The sequence below is a fragment of the Cavia porcellus genome, unplaced genomic scaffold (assembly GCF_034190915.1).
Source record: "Cavia porcellus strain 051 isolate PalLab524CR breed Dunkin Hartley unplaced genomic scaffold, mCavPor4.1 scaffold_21, whole genome shotgun sequence".
NCBI lineage: Eukaryota > Metazoa > Chordata > Mammalia > Rodentia > Caviidae > Cavia > Cavia porcellus.
Genome location: NW_026947504.1, coordinates 45,991,424 through 46,007,025, shown reverse-complemented (window position 1 = coordinate 46,007,025; position 15,602 = coordinate 45,991,424). Strand labels below are relative to the sequence as shown.

Genomic DNA, 15,602 nt, shown 5'->3' with positions numbered 1-15,602 from the left:
TCAGAGTTCAATTATATAGCAATGGCAACAAAAATAACAATAATGATCAGAACCCATTCACTGCTATACACATAAATTTTAAATTCCCTTTCTTAAGCTATTCAAGGTGTTATTTGGGAGGCGCCTTTTACTGATTATAATTTCCCATTTTCCTAAAACTTTCAATTCAACTTTTATATGAGTAAAAATAGGAAATTAGGATTCAAGGGGAAAATAAAACAGACAACCATTTAGGAAAAATAAGTAAGATGCTGACTTCTCAGTATGGACAAAAATAAACTTCAGATACTTAAAATACAAAATTACAGAAATATATATATATATGAATTAGTTACATAATGTATAATTTTCTAATAGATGCAAGCTTTATCATATGCAGAATTCAAAATATTTTATGTTATAGCTAAGTTTTCTAACCTGGAATGCTTTTCAATGGAGAAACTACCCAGTGAAAAAACTTAACGTTTTATAATGAGAAAATTTAAAGTTGACGTGTCAGAAAAGACTATGAAAAATGATAACTGGGAAAAATTAATGTGTAATGCTTATGACAGTTAATAAATGCACAAGAAATCAGACACAATGGAACAGACAAATGGTAAAAAGATGCAAATAATTTAACAATTGGAAATATAAATAAAATGCCCATTTTTCAATACAATCATAGAAATTAAAGTGAGAAAAACAGTAAGATATCACTTTTTAACTCATTGCCTGACAAAGATCTTTTATAATGCCGGTTTTAACAAAGGCAGGCACATTTGGTAGGAGGTGGCATGGCCAACTTGACAAAATAGGTATAAGAAAGTAAATACAAATGTTTGTCTATGGTCACACAGCATTTGCTGAACATGACAGAGGCTCTGTGGATGTCCGAGACAATGAATTTTAATGACTCCAGTCTGCATAGTTACATAATTTTTTTAAGCACTATTCCACAGTTACAGTACAGACAAAGCAAAAACTAAAATACGGAATCAAATACAGAATGGTTCTGCAAAGTGAGTTTAGTAAAATGATAAAGGTACAAGATGTTTAAAGGTAACCCCAAGAAAATGATGGAATATGGACTAGCAAAAATCAATTGAGCCACTTGTTTATGTACCTAGTATTACTGGCATTTTCTATTCACTTCTTTGGCTTAGGATGGCCTCTATTCAACTTCTTGAACTAAGTCCTATAAGTCTTTGAAGATCAACTGTAGTACCTGCCTTTCAGGAAAGCTCCCTCTCTGAAAAGGAACATATGCAAGTTGCTACACATACTCCTTTCTTTTGTGCAAATACAACAACCTTGGCATATGTCTTTCATAAAACACAAGACTGAACAGTAATCACTGATTCATCTTATCATTTTTCACTAAAGGAGCAGCAAACTGAGGCCAACAGATATTGGATGTTTGCCCTTGTAATCCCATCAAGTAGCATGCACTTTCATGTTCAATGTTTGCATCATATATAAATTACTTCCAAAGACATCTGTCTACACAAGAACTCATATAGCCAACAAAAACTGACTATTAATAAACTTCTGGTACAAACAGCAAATAAATATAGGAAAAAATGTTCAACATCACTGGTCATTCAAGAAATGCAAACAAAAACAATGCTGAGATTTCATCTCACTCCATAAAGAAATCACTCCATCAAGAAATCAACCAATGACAAATGGTGGCAGGGCTGTGGGGAAAGAGGAACTCTTCTCCATCGTTGGTGGGAGTGTACCCTGTTACAACCACTGAGGAAAGCAATGTGGAGATTCCCCAAAAAGCTAGAACTCAAGTTTTCATTTGACCTAGCTATCCCCCTTCCTGGTATCTTCCTGAAAAAATTAAAAGTGTCATACCACAGCAAGGTATGCACACCCTTATTTATAGCTGCACAGTTAGCAATAAATCTTGAAGCAGCCCAAATGCTTCTCAACTGAGGCATGAATACAGAAAATGTGAGTGTGCATGTGTGTGAATGTGCATGCGTGTGTGTGTGTTTATGTACAATGGAGAATCATTCTGCCATACAGAAAAAGCCTGAGAAATTTCTAGATAAACAGATGTGCCTTGAGACCACACTCTTAAGTGAAACAAAACAGACATGTAAATACCACTTTATTTCTCTGGTGTGAGAAACTGAAAGCATAAATAAGGACTAAAGTGTATAACAGATATGGTGAAAAAGGAAGCAAATGTTCAAATGGAAAGTGAACTTGAGAGGGACAGGGAAAAAGAAGACAGAGAAAAGAAAAAAGGAGACTTCCGGGAGAACATGGCGAACAGATAGCAGCAGCTACAGAGGCTCTCTGAAACACCCAGCTTAGAATTCAGGAATGGTGCTCAGTAAGGAATCATAAGCAAGAGGAGATATGCCCCAGGGGCCCAAGAACGATCTGGGCTGAGAGAAACCAACTGGGAATGCAATCCTGGTGCTATAACAGGAACAGATAAAGCCTCCGCGTGGAAGCTGGAGCCCACGCCATTGGAAGCCGCGATTTGGGTTTCCCGCTGCGCGGCAGCTGTGTCTGCGTCTGCATCAGCTCGGAAGGGAGAGAGACGCGCGGAAGCTCTGAGAAAGGAAATCGGTGAACGGAGTTGAGAGCAGGACGGGCGGGGAGCCGTGCATCCACCTCCGGTGAGTGAGGGAAAACTGGGACTCTGCCACGGTCCAGGAGACTTCAAAAGAGGACATTCTGGGACCAGGCAGACTTGCGGGAACAGGGCGCTGCAGTGACTTCAGTCATGTATCACCCTCTCAAGCGGGATTGGTGAGCAGTGCCTAGCCCACATGACACTGCTGGCTGAGATCCAGTAGGCTAGCACAGCCCAGGTCCCAGCTCCTGAAGGTAGATTGACCTGGAGTGGCGGGCCCCGCATAGGCTGCCTGGTCTGCAACTTCCTGGTGCGCTGTGGTGGGTGGGAACACCTAGCCGGCGCAATTCAATCAGACTGTGGCTGACAGGGAAGGAAGCTGGGCCTCCTATATACGCTTGCATATATAAGGAACAAAGAATATGGGAAGAGGCAGCAACAAGAAAGGGTCCTCGGCCCCCAATCCTGAGAAAGAGACAACAGCAGACACAGCACCAATAGACATAAAGTGCTATCTCAAGAGCCTCATAGACAAGTTCAGGAATGAAGTTATTAATGACCTGAAGCTAGACATAAGCAGAATAGTTAGAGAAATGCTAAGCACCACCCAAGGAAAAACAGATGGTGGAATGGAAGAACAGAAAAAGAGGGGAGAATTGTTAGATGGAGAAAATAGAGAAAGCATAGAATACGTGAAGCAGGTTCAAAGAGACTACCAGAAAACTAAAGTCTATCGAAAACTGGCATAAGAGCTTGAAAGAAACTAAGGACAGATTATCTGAACTGGAGGGCAGAGTTGTAATATGGGAGCATGAAATGAAAAACCTCTTAAAAATAACAAAGAAACAAACAGCAATAATACAAAGACTAGAAGATGATAAGAGGGTCTATAACTTAAGAATCAAGAACATAAAGAAGAAGTAGGGACACAAACAAATGAACTACAAAAGCTACTCACAGAAATAATCCAGGAGAATTTTCCTAATTTAGCAAAAGGTAAAGATACTCAGTTGTATGAAGCATACAGGACCCCAGCCACCTACAACCCAAACAGAGAAACACCCAGGCATATAATAATTAAAATTCCAGAAATCCAATACAAGAACAGAATACTAAAAGCCGTCAGAGACAAGAAACAGATCACTTACAAGGGAACACCCATCAGAATTAGAGCAGCCTTCTCGGCACAAACCATCAAATCACGAAGAGCATGGGGGGAAATAATTCAAGCTTTGAAAGATAATAATCTCCAGCCAAGATTGATATATCCTGCACAATTATCCCTGGAAATTGATGGAAAAACAAGGTGCTTCCAGGATAAAGAGGAACTAGGGGAATATGCAACCACCAATTCAACTCTACAGAGAATACTGCAAGATATTCTAAAAAAGAAAAATATGAAAAATCCAGAAGTAGCGGCAGAGAGGCCACAATGAATGGAGCAGAAAACAAAATGAAGAAGACAAACTGACAACTAATGACAGAAAAAGAGCTCAACAGAAATGAGGCAGAGATGATTGGATGATAGGAACAGCTATATTGGAGAAAATGACGTCTTAAGAGGTAATACTGATTTAGTATCATCTTGTTTTGAAGTCTCATCAAGCTTTTGTTCTTCTGTCTCTATTGGTCTAAACAGGTGGTATCTTATTGGATTTTATTATATATGATAGTATAAGCAAAACCTTTTATAGACAAGGAGATTATACAGAAACCATTGTTCATTTTCTGTTAGTTGATTCTAAATACCCTGTAATACTGTCATTCTCTTGAATAGTTTTACATTGTTTTGATATATTTGATGCTACAGTATACGAAGTTATACTCAAAGATTTCAAGGAAAGAGACAATATGGTAACTACTTTTATGTCGGGATAATCTTGTGGTGAAACACTATTTTGCTTAAATGGTTATGTTTTGATCTGTGTTGATTTGCTGTTATGCCCTCTTTTATCTCAATCTCCATTTTATTATTATTTTTTATCCTTTTAATTAAGGGAAAAATAAATTTAAAAATAGCAGGATATATTATAGTGACCCACTTTGACTTTCCATTATCTTGATTTAAAGCCCTGTATTGCTCTCACCATCTCGTTTTGACTGATGTTCCTCTATTCTGTTTTGCTTGATAGTATCAGGTTCGAAAGTTTACGCAACAGCTGTGAAGATAGTAGGATTCATTATGACACCCATTCTGATTGACTGTTATCTACTTTTGAAGACCTAAAATGTCTCCAATGTTTTGGTTTTGTTGGTTTTGTTCTTTACTGTTTTGTTCAAATTTTATTATAACTAATGATATAGGCAATTCTATTAGAGATAGCGGGAGGCATTATGGTAACCATTGTTGATCACCTAGTATTATGCTTTTACATTATCTATTACGTCTACCCTTTTGATTTGACTGACTGTTCTGTTATGTCACTTTTGGTTCTACTCTCTTCTAAAAAAGTAGTAAGAACTGTGGGAGCAACAAAACCCAAAATGTGTAATTGTCATTTTACAAAAGAAAGGAAAAGAAAGTGCTCTAAACGATATAACTGCATGTATAAGATAATAATATTACTGAGTTTTATTGGATCATTGAACAGAACTGTTTGCAGTCTCACTGTTGGAATGTCCACTTTATAAGCTTTAATTTTGTAACTTGAACAATTATTTCTAAGATGACAAAATGTAATCCATTAACTAGTGATTTCCTACTGTTTATTTTTTTCTGTGAATCTGTATAACTTGTACCCTTTCTCTGCTTTTTTTTTCTTTTTCTCCTTAAATAAAATTTTAAAAAAAAAGGAAAAAATAGAAACAAAGTCTTCATAAATAAGCAGGTTAAGAAGGATTGAAGTGTGGGTAGGGGAATGGGAAATAAAAGAATCAAGATATATCATGTACAGCTTCCCTATGATGAATGTGATCATGATGGATACCTCAAATGTACCAGTAAACTTAATTAATAAAAACAAAGAAATAAGGTAAGAAAACTATAATTAGATATTCCAGCTCCACACAATGCTGGTTTTCTGAAAGAATTTTCTTCATACATGAGAGTTAGAAAGTAACACCTAATAAGGCTCCTCTGAATTTAAAAGAATGACAACTGACTGATAACTCGACTCTTGACTAGTGTATACTCTGCTATACTATACATATTACAAAAATCTGTGCCTTTATGACCAGCCTATTACACAGATAGTACAATTTAAAAGCTAACATAGAGCCAGGCTTGGTGGCCCATACCTGTAATCCCAGCACTTAGGTAGCTGAGGCAGGAGGATGGTTGTGAGTTCAAGACCAGCCTGGGCTACAAAGTGAGCTCAAGGCCAGCCTGAATTGCAGAGACCTCGTCTCAAAAAGACAAAAAAAAAAAAACAAAAAACAAAAAACAAAAACAAAAAAAAAAACGCTAACATGGTGAGAATGATGCATTCTTTAAAATTTGAAACCTTAATAATGAAATGAAACTTCTTAAAAATTTCATTATTATAAATTCATTCCTCATGTCCTACCACAGTACTTTTCTCATTTTAAATAATATCAGATCTCATAGGGCTTTTCCAAGTTTTTGTTTATTTTTGTGGGCTGTTTTTTATTTGTTTTCAAGTAACTACATTATAACTGAGAGAAGCATACATTTCATAAGGAAAAAGCTGAAACATCAGAGAGTAAAATGTAGCCTATGGGGAAGAAAACATAAGAGTTCCTCTTTTATAATTTGTATGCCATATTAGCTCCTACTTAAACATATACTAACATTGCGCTAATTACACATTTTTAATAGTGAAATTAGGGCTTGACCTTCTAGTCTCAGTTATGACTTAATGTTGTACCATCCAGAAAGACACAATAAACATGGCCCAGAAGCCATCTCAGTGTGCAGTGTGCTGTTCATCTGATGAACTCAAAAGTCCATTATGTAGAACGGAGGCCAAAAGCAGTGTACAAACATCAGAACAAAACCATTAAGTGTGAACAATTCACAAATCATAAAACATAGGAACTATATTTTATACACATACCTTGTCCATTAATTTACTTGCATGAAGACTCAAGCTATTGAAGAATATTTTTTTGCTTAGCAAATGCATTTCTTCAATGGTGGTTAATAAAGTAGTCGCACTATTTCCAACAATGCCACTGAAAGCAGAGAATGTGTCAGGTTGCAAAAAAGCTAGAAGAATTCAGTTCTTTAAGTAAAATGTTTAAAAATATCTAGATTTACATTAACATTTTTGTATGTAGAATACAATTTGGGAACTAAAAATAATTACTTTAGTTTCATATACAAATACCAGATTTTAAGTTTTGTAGTTAAAAAAACAATGAACGTTAAACATCCTCATTCTGAAAATGGGTCAAGAGAAGAACCAGGAAATCACCCTGCTTTTCCCTTGTGCCAGAAGAAACTTGGGCCGGGAAAAGAACCAAGAAGTGGGCCTGCCTTTCCCATGATCCAACCAGTGCACAAGCTGGGAAACAAAAAGAGGGTCCTGCCGAGCCCCAGGTAAGCAACGGGAAGATCTGGAGGAACGTAAGCTGGGACGATAGCAGCTGAGGTCAAAAACAACTTAATGCTTGTACTGACTGGTTGACTTTGCAGGCCTGGGGCCAGTAGTCTGAGCATCTGCTCAGAGAATAACAATACGCATTACAGCAACTAGGGGGGATTTCCTTCTGTCTTGTTTTTGAAATTCTATGTTGTTCTCAGTGTTTTGTTTTATTTCATTTTATTGTTTTGTTTTATTCCCTTTAAGAAAAACAAAAAAACTTCCAAAACCTGAAACCTTTTGAGTGTCATGTCAGTGTTTTCAAAAAATTTCAGACTTAACTTTTTTGAGTATTCAAATTATGGATGGTCAACTGGTGGGGTCTATGTAAATATTTTTAACTACAAAAACACTGAAATCTAAACAATGTCTGACCCATATTTTGGATAAGGGGCACTTACAATGTTTTTAATATTTCACAATCTCTTTTAGCAAATATGTAGGTTATAAGCAAAATCTATAATGTGTAAACCTGTATCTCCATTTTTCTACTACAATAAACATGCATCTCAATTACCCCAAAAGGTATAATTTTAACTTTAAGAATAACATTCCATCAATAGTTCTACTATAAAAAATCAAATTATATAAATACTTATAATTAAAACTATTACACCATATTATTGACAAAGCTACAAAATTTCTCAATTTTATGCAGCTGACTAAAATGAAAGTATATTTAAACACCTTTATTCTTCAGAACACCTGACACTTGGAAATAATTTCATTAGCCATTTCATAATCCTGAATTTGCTATTACAAGGGCGCCATTTTTGCCAGGCTCGAAGTATGTATACAAAACAACTGCTGTTTTCGTTTTCCTACTTCATACACTGAAAGTAATTTTAAAACTTTTTTATGGAGAAAGCTTTTTGTAGATAAGAAAATATACTCTAATCCAGCAAGGAATCAAAATTTCTAAAGGCACAGTAACAATAATCTATGCCTAAAATAGTTTACATAGCCACTACTAACCACATACTCCTCTCCAGCATTCCCCATCTCAGTGAACAGCAATACCATTAGCTCAGATGTTCACGCCAAACCAAGAGTGCAAGCGTGACTCCTCCCTCTCTCTGCAACTGGTCCATGTATGTCCTGTTGCCTGTAACCTAAGAGAGCTCCAGAATCAACTGCTTTTCACCACCCCCAAGGCTATCACTCTGGTCTAACAATCATCATCTATGCTGAAACTACAAACTTGCTAAATACCTTTCCTGTTTCCACTTACATATCAATACCATTATCTACATAGTACTTAGATAACTGTATATCCTAAGTCAGCTCAAAGCTTGTCATATTTTACACACTCAATATAAATCCAAATCCTCACCATGGTCTACAAAGTCCTGTAATAATCCGCTTTTGTTTATTTTTCTGACTTCCAATTCATTATGCTCCAGCCACTGGTGACCTTTTTGCTTCTCCAAAATACAAGCTTCTCCTGGCTTCAGAACCAGTGTACCTCTTCCTAGGATACTCTTCAAGGTCACTTCCACTAAAATAGCTTTAAAAATAGCTACATATGAACACACTCACACAGTCACTTCTAATAGTGTCTATTTCTTTTTCTTTCTCTTCAGGGGCTTCACCATGATCTAAATACATTCCTGTTTAATTATTTGTCTCCTCTAATAAAATATAAGTTTATGACCTATTTTGTTCATTGCTTTTCCTTAGCAACCAAAAGACTGACAAGTATACAGGCAACTTTTTAATTTATTAAATAAGGAAATTTAACAGCAAGTAGAAAAAGTACATGCAAAGAAAGTATCAGAAGATTGTTATCCTCAATATCATCTTCAGAGAAATATTCTCAGAACCTAAAATACCTATTATTTTCAGAATTTAAATGATTTTATTTCTAGTATTTTCTACATTAGAAACTAAGTTGTCATTATCTCCAAGTAAGTTTTACACAACACCATCACTGGTATTACTAAATGATTTTTAAAAATATTTTACCACTATTTTTTAACATATCATTTGCTATATTTGGTAGCTTTTAGCTGCTTTTTGTTTATTTTTAAAGCATTTATCATTCTTTGTTTAGGACACTTACAACACTACAACTGGAACTTACTGCTTTTGAATCATGGAAAATGCTAATAAATTTGTAGCTAAAATGTTGAGCATTAACCCAAATCCTACTTCTAATTAGTGTTTTAGTGTGAGGTTTCATTTGTTTGAAAATTTACTAATAGAGCACAAAGCCCACTTCTTTGATGTTTTGGGTAGGATCACTCTGATCACTAGGGATAGGAGGTATCATCACAACAGTCTCTGGACCTTTCCTGATTGGTCCAGTTATAAATCTCTTTGATTTTAACCATTCACTTACATTCACTTACACTTTGCATACTGAATTACAAATAGTTTAAAATTTTTAATGGAAACTATCAGAAATATCGCTCCAAAGGACACTGTTTTAATAATTATATGGCTTTATAGTGACAAAGATAAAACTTTTATGTAGAGAAGATAAAGCTAAAGTTGTCTACCACTGATAAAATACTAATTAATCATTAAAAAATGATTCAGATCATTCATAGCCAGAATAAGTTACTCTATTTATTAAACCCCTTTCTAAGTGTAATAATTAGTGTCTCTAGTTGCCACATATTTCATTTACTTAATAAATAATAAATGCTATATTGTGGACCCATGTTGTTACATAAGCTGTACATATGCCTCTGTGTGTGTGTATGTGCACAGGCACATGCTTGTACAATTAGGCTTGGAGAATACAGGAAATGGATATGATAGACCTCAGGCTGGAAGGTATAATTTACATACAGTGATTGAGACAGTGCAGGAGTTTCTACCAGTTACAGTTAGTTATGTGCCAACAAAAACCACAACTAAAAATCTTACAGTTCTCTACCTGAAAAAATAATTCATGAGATTTAATAAGTACATTTCATTATTCTACTTACCTGACTGTATGGTGGTAAAATTTGAGGAGATTAGAAATTTTGTACAATAAAACTGCCCCAGGTTCAGCAAGTATTACTTGTTCAATCCGAACCTATAATAACATGTGAGAACACAGTATTTCTTAAAACATACTTTTCTTCATTAATAAAGTGGTATAAATAACCCAAGAAATGAAAAGTATTACTTAATTTTGTGGTAATCACTAAATGTCTTCTAAATAAAGAATTTATGAATATTAAGTTATAGGTGATGGTAAAATAAATATTTTAACACTGATTAAACTATGAAAATTGATTATTATCAAAAATATACTGCTTGGTCACAAAATACTCAGAAGAAAATTAAAGAATTCTTGTCTTTAAACTATTGCCAAGACATTAAGTAAGTATTCTTGTTTCAACTCCCTTAAGAAAGGAAGTGAAAAAGGAGAGAAGGAACAAAAAGGAAAATAAAGAAGAGAAGGGAGGGAGGGAGATAGGGAAAGAAAAAGGAAAAGAGGAAAAAAGAAAACATGCCTGCTTCTCTACATACCACCTAGACTTTCAGGGCAAGGACAGAGTCTACAACACAGACAGGCTGAAAATCAGATTTCCAGGTGAGCCATTATGTCTAGTTTGTCTGCTACACAGAAAGAAACATGTTGTCCTATGAGAGTTACGTATGACATCAACTATTCAGCAAAAGCCAAGTATCACGGGGGGAAAAAACAAGGGGAAAACAAAAATGGAAGAGTTAAGGAGCCTGAAGAAGTGAGGAAGGCAGCAAATGAGCACTAATTACAGTGGTGATGACAGTGAAGGACAAAGTCATTAAAGTTTGAAAGACATAAAACGCAGGAGCAGCTCAGCATGTAATAATCACTTGATAAAGTGTAGCTATTATTAGAAAGGCAAAATTGATACTGGCACATATCTGAAATAGATGGGCTGCAGGCAGTCTTGCAGCAGAAAAACCAGGGAAGAGATTAAAACCGAACAGTAGTTCTCAAGTGTGAGACAGAGACGACCACAGTGGGAGTGAGAGGGTGTTAGAGCTTATATACAGATGCTCCCCACCCAATTCACCAGGGCTGCATGGATACAAGGAAAAGAAGGAAGGTTACTGCCTTCTGCCATCATGCCGTGAGCTGTTTGTCTGCTCCCATTCTGCCCTTCCTTGGAGCCAGCTGACTATGGACTGTACTCTCTACAAACTGTGAGCTAGAAAAACCTTTCTTTCTTTAACTTGTGGGTATTCGGTATTTTGTTCAAGCAAGGAGAAAATTAGACAAATTTTGGTACCATAAGTGGGATCATTCCTGTGACTGTATCTGATCATATGGTACAGAAGCCTATGGAACTGGCCTGCAGGAGTTTGGAAAGGTTTGGAGATGCTGGCTAAGAAGCAGCTCTAGAATGCCTGAGCTGTCCTTGATAGAAGCAAGACCAGAATGTTGAAAGTAACGCAGCCAAAAAGACCGGCTCAGAAGTTTCAGTTGGGAAGAAGGATTCTGCTGGCATTTGGAACCCAGGCCATGTGTGTCATGCTCTGGCAGAAAATTTGTCTACATTTTGGCCATGTGTAGACACTGAAGGAGCCTAAAATTTATGTGCAGTGGACTAATCTTGTGGAGAAAATTTCAAGGCAGTCTAATGCTGAGGCAATTGTAAGGCAACTATTTATGCGGCTTTTAGCCATCTCTATCTTGAGATTCAAAAGCAAACAGAACACAAAAATGATTTAAACACTTTTGAGTTTGGTACAAAAGAAAGCTTCAGTGAAGTTGCAGCCAGCAAAGATGGAGCAGACAGAGAACAAGGAGCAGAAAACAAGGTTGTTGAAATGAATGGCATTAAAAAGCTAAGAGAAGAGAAGGCCTGAAGGCACCACAAGAAACAGTAGGATTCCACCCTTTAACAGCCTCAAAATTGTAAAAGTTAAAGATTTTCTTTTGAAAAGGACGAAGGCACCATGTTCCAGAATGGTGCTTTTCAGGATTGGATTCAGTGCTCAGCAATCCAAGCAATCAACTCCTACAACCAAGAGAGAAGGAAGCCTATTTTTCCAATAGACAGGAGACTTTAGCATCATCCACAAGATACTGGTTTTAGACACATGCAGAATGCAGGAGTTGTGGGAGCAGGAAGGATTGCAGAAAAGGGCCTGGGAGGTCAAGCATCGCACTCCTGAGAGAGCAGCACATAAAGCTGTGATGTGAATGCCAAGGTGCAGTGGAAACCCCAGAAGTTTACAGAAGCCAGGAACATGGATTTTCTGAGGAAAACCGTAAGGAGGGAGTACAGCGAGCCCAAGAGAAAAGCCATGAGAGCTACAATCACTGAAAGTACCATGAGCGTGGAACCACTCAAGCCCTTTGGAGTTCACATCCTGCCATAGATTGTCCAGGTGCTGGATATGGAACTAAGGGATTCAACGTTTGCCCTGCTGGACTCTATTTCCTTATTGGTACCCTTTCTATTCCCTTATTGATATCTTTCTTTCTGTTCCTGCTGCCTTTCTGAATGCAAATGTTTGTCCTGTGCAATTGTATGTTGGAAGTGTTTAACCTTATTTTCACCCTAAACTTTAACCCTAACCCTAACCTTAACCCTATCATATGGAAAGATTTAAGATTTGTTACTTAGGAAATCTTTAGTGGGTTTTTTCAATATATAATAAAGACATTTTAAAATTTACTAGTATTCATTTTTACTTTTTATATCTGACAGCAAAATTTTTTTGGGGGGGGTCATAATAATGACCTGCATTTGTTATAAATATCCTGCAATTGTTATAAATATCTTCCTGAGGATACACATCTTAGGAACATGAAATGAAAATTTGTAAAAGTATATTTCAAAGGCAGGTTTCCGCATATAATTTCTTTATATAAAATGTGGGTGTCAAACACATTTAACATAATGACATTTCTTAATTAGACCAAGATAAGAAATGCTCATGTCCAATCCAACCTTTGGATTCTAGAATTTTTTATAAAATTACTTTTTTAAACAAAAAACTTTCAATAAAAATAATACAATTTAGGAGGTCAACTATAGAAAGATAAAGTATAATTTATCAAAGTGACTAGAAGTTTCACTTAACTATAATTATAAAAAGATACGAAAAGTGAAGAAAATGAAATTGATTTTTATTCTCCTCTTACTTTTCCAGTAACTGAGTTTTATACAAAATATGCTATAAAGGTTTGAAAATCAAACTATGGAAAGTAAATTTGGGAGAAACATGTAAAATAATTTCAAAAGAATTTGCTATTTACTGAATGTAAAACTGAGCCCCCAAAATGATCAAGTTGGGCTGGGGATTTAGCTCAGCGGCATAAGCGCCTGCCTTGCAAGCAGGCAGTCGTGAGTTCGATCCCTGGTACCGATAAAAAACGAAAAAGACCAAAAAAAAAAAAAAAAAAAAAAAAGAAACATCTTTCAAAATGATCAAGTTATAGTAATAATTAAATTTATAAATATATCAATTATATTTTTCATTACGTTAAGTTGTATTTTCTAACATGTGCTTCTGTGGAATAACATACCAAAGAAAATTCTAGAAATAAAGACAGTTTTAGATTTTCATTCTTGTGAAGAGTGAATCATAAAATTTATAGACTTCAATTTCTTTTTCTTTATTTTTTACTGTATTGGGGATTGAACTCACGACCGCACGCTTGCAAGGCAGGCGCTTATGTCGCTGAGTTAAATCCACAGCCCCTCAATTTCTATAATACTAAATAGAAACCTATCAACAATGAAATGTAAATTAACAATTGAAAAGTATTCTATATGGGGCCAAGGATTTAGCTTAGTGGCATAAGTGCCTGCATGCAAGGTCATGAGTTCAATCCCGGGTACCAAAAAAAAAAAAAAAAAGTATTCTATACATATATGCCATTCTATACATATTTGGAATGGAAAATTTAAACTAAGTTTCAATCCAAAATTGTTCCTTGTGATGTACATAGTATTACAATAACACTGATATGCAACATTATTTATTCAGGGATTAATGTAAACTAACAAAGTATATATTATTAGTAATTCTCTTAAGAGTTTATACATTAGTTCTTTTAAATCAATAGAGCTTTTTCTCAATTGATTAAGCAAATTCCTATGGGAAACATAATCTATGCTAATATATGCAAACTAATAATATTTCTAATTCTCCTTCATGGAGAGAAAACTAGAAATGATATTCATTAAACAAATTTTACTAGCCTAATACATGTGGTACAGCTTGAGTTCTTTAAACTCATATGGTAGCACTTCAACCAAATACCTTATAACATACATAAGAATGAAATCTTACCTTTAGAGGCCTGCACACACCCTCAGTGATATGCCCAACAACTTCTTGAATATTTTCTTCAACACCTAAAATTAATTACTATATAATTAGAAATGTTTTCTGCATTATACTCTTCTACACATAAGCTAAAAAAAGCTAACATTAAACACCTATGATTGGTAGTATCAGTAACATTTAAAATAATAATAATGGTGTCTTACTATGTTTGATACTTTTAAGTAGTGCTAATTAGACATCACCATTGTGTGTTAACTAAATATCTAGAAATCCTTGCTACTTCATTTGATTATTAAATCAATAAACTGAAAATTCTTTGCGAGAAAGAGTAAATGTGTGAAGCAGACGGAAAGACAGACTATGAAATATTTAACTAAAGAAAGTGATGTGAAGATGTGTTCACATTTGTTCTACCAATCCCGTATTGGAGGTATCATGCACAGCATGTAAACTAAAGATATAAAGTAGAAAACTGTAGCCTGCAATCTAGTAGAAAAACTGACTGTCTAGATATTTACACTGTCTAAACACTGTAATCTAAGTACTGACACTAAGTACTTGACATTTACTACTTGTAGCCACCTTCATTTTTACATAGAAACTGAAACCCAAGTGATTTAAGTCATTGCAACAGAATAAGCTATTTCATCTAATTCCACCTTTCTTAACTCTTCACACATGCTTTTCTAAAACACCTTTAAAAAAAAGCATTCCTTTAATTAGGTAATTAGAATAACAGGAAAAAAAATTTTAAAAAATGCAGACTTTCCCAGTCTAAGCTGACTGGTTTGCACATGGCCTCTCACAAATCATGTCCTGAACCTCTTATTGGGAGGTTGAGCTGCACAAGTCAAGTGATACCAGGGGTAATAGTTATCTTTACTTCCTATTAACAACAGAACATCTTTTAATTACATACTAAATCCTCAAGCTCCCAAACAGCCCTCTTAAGACAGCTACAACTAAGAAGATTTGAAATTTCATAGACAAGAATCAGCAACTCTCAAATGCAGTCATTGTTCTCCCCTGAAACCAAGATAAAAAGTTTAAGTACATTCAGTACATATAATTATTTTTTTAAAAAAGAGGCTGGGTAGTAGGAATAAAAGAATTAGTATCTTAATGACTGTAAGCAAGTCGTTCAGTTTGTTTACTCCACAGATAAAGTGAAGATAATACCAATTTCTACCTTTAAAGTGTCACACTGTAAATCTGAGACAATGCAGCCAGACACTCCAGAAATG

General features: G+C 35.3%; 1 protein-coding gene across 1 annotated transcript in view; it reads right to left on the bottom strand.

Annotated features, from left to right (window-relative positions):
• The window catches only part of Cog6 (component of oligomeric golgi complex 6), a 69,170-nt gene that overhangs the window by 23,018 nt on the left and 30,550 nt on the right, over positions 1–15,602 (bottom strand). The window contains exons 11-13 of the mRNA XM_003477438.5: positions 14,362–14,426; positions 10,062–10,153; positions 6,598–6,715 (exon numbers count right to left, since the gene is read on the bottom strand). Of these exons, the coding sequence (XP_003477486.2) occupies positions 6,598–6,715; positions 10,062–10,153; positions 14,362–14,426 (275 nt within the window). The remainder of the gene's footprint in view (positions 1–6,597; positions 6,716–10,061; positions 10,154–14,361; positions 14,427–15,602) is intronic.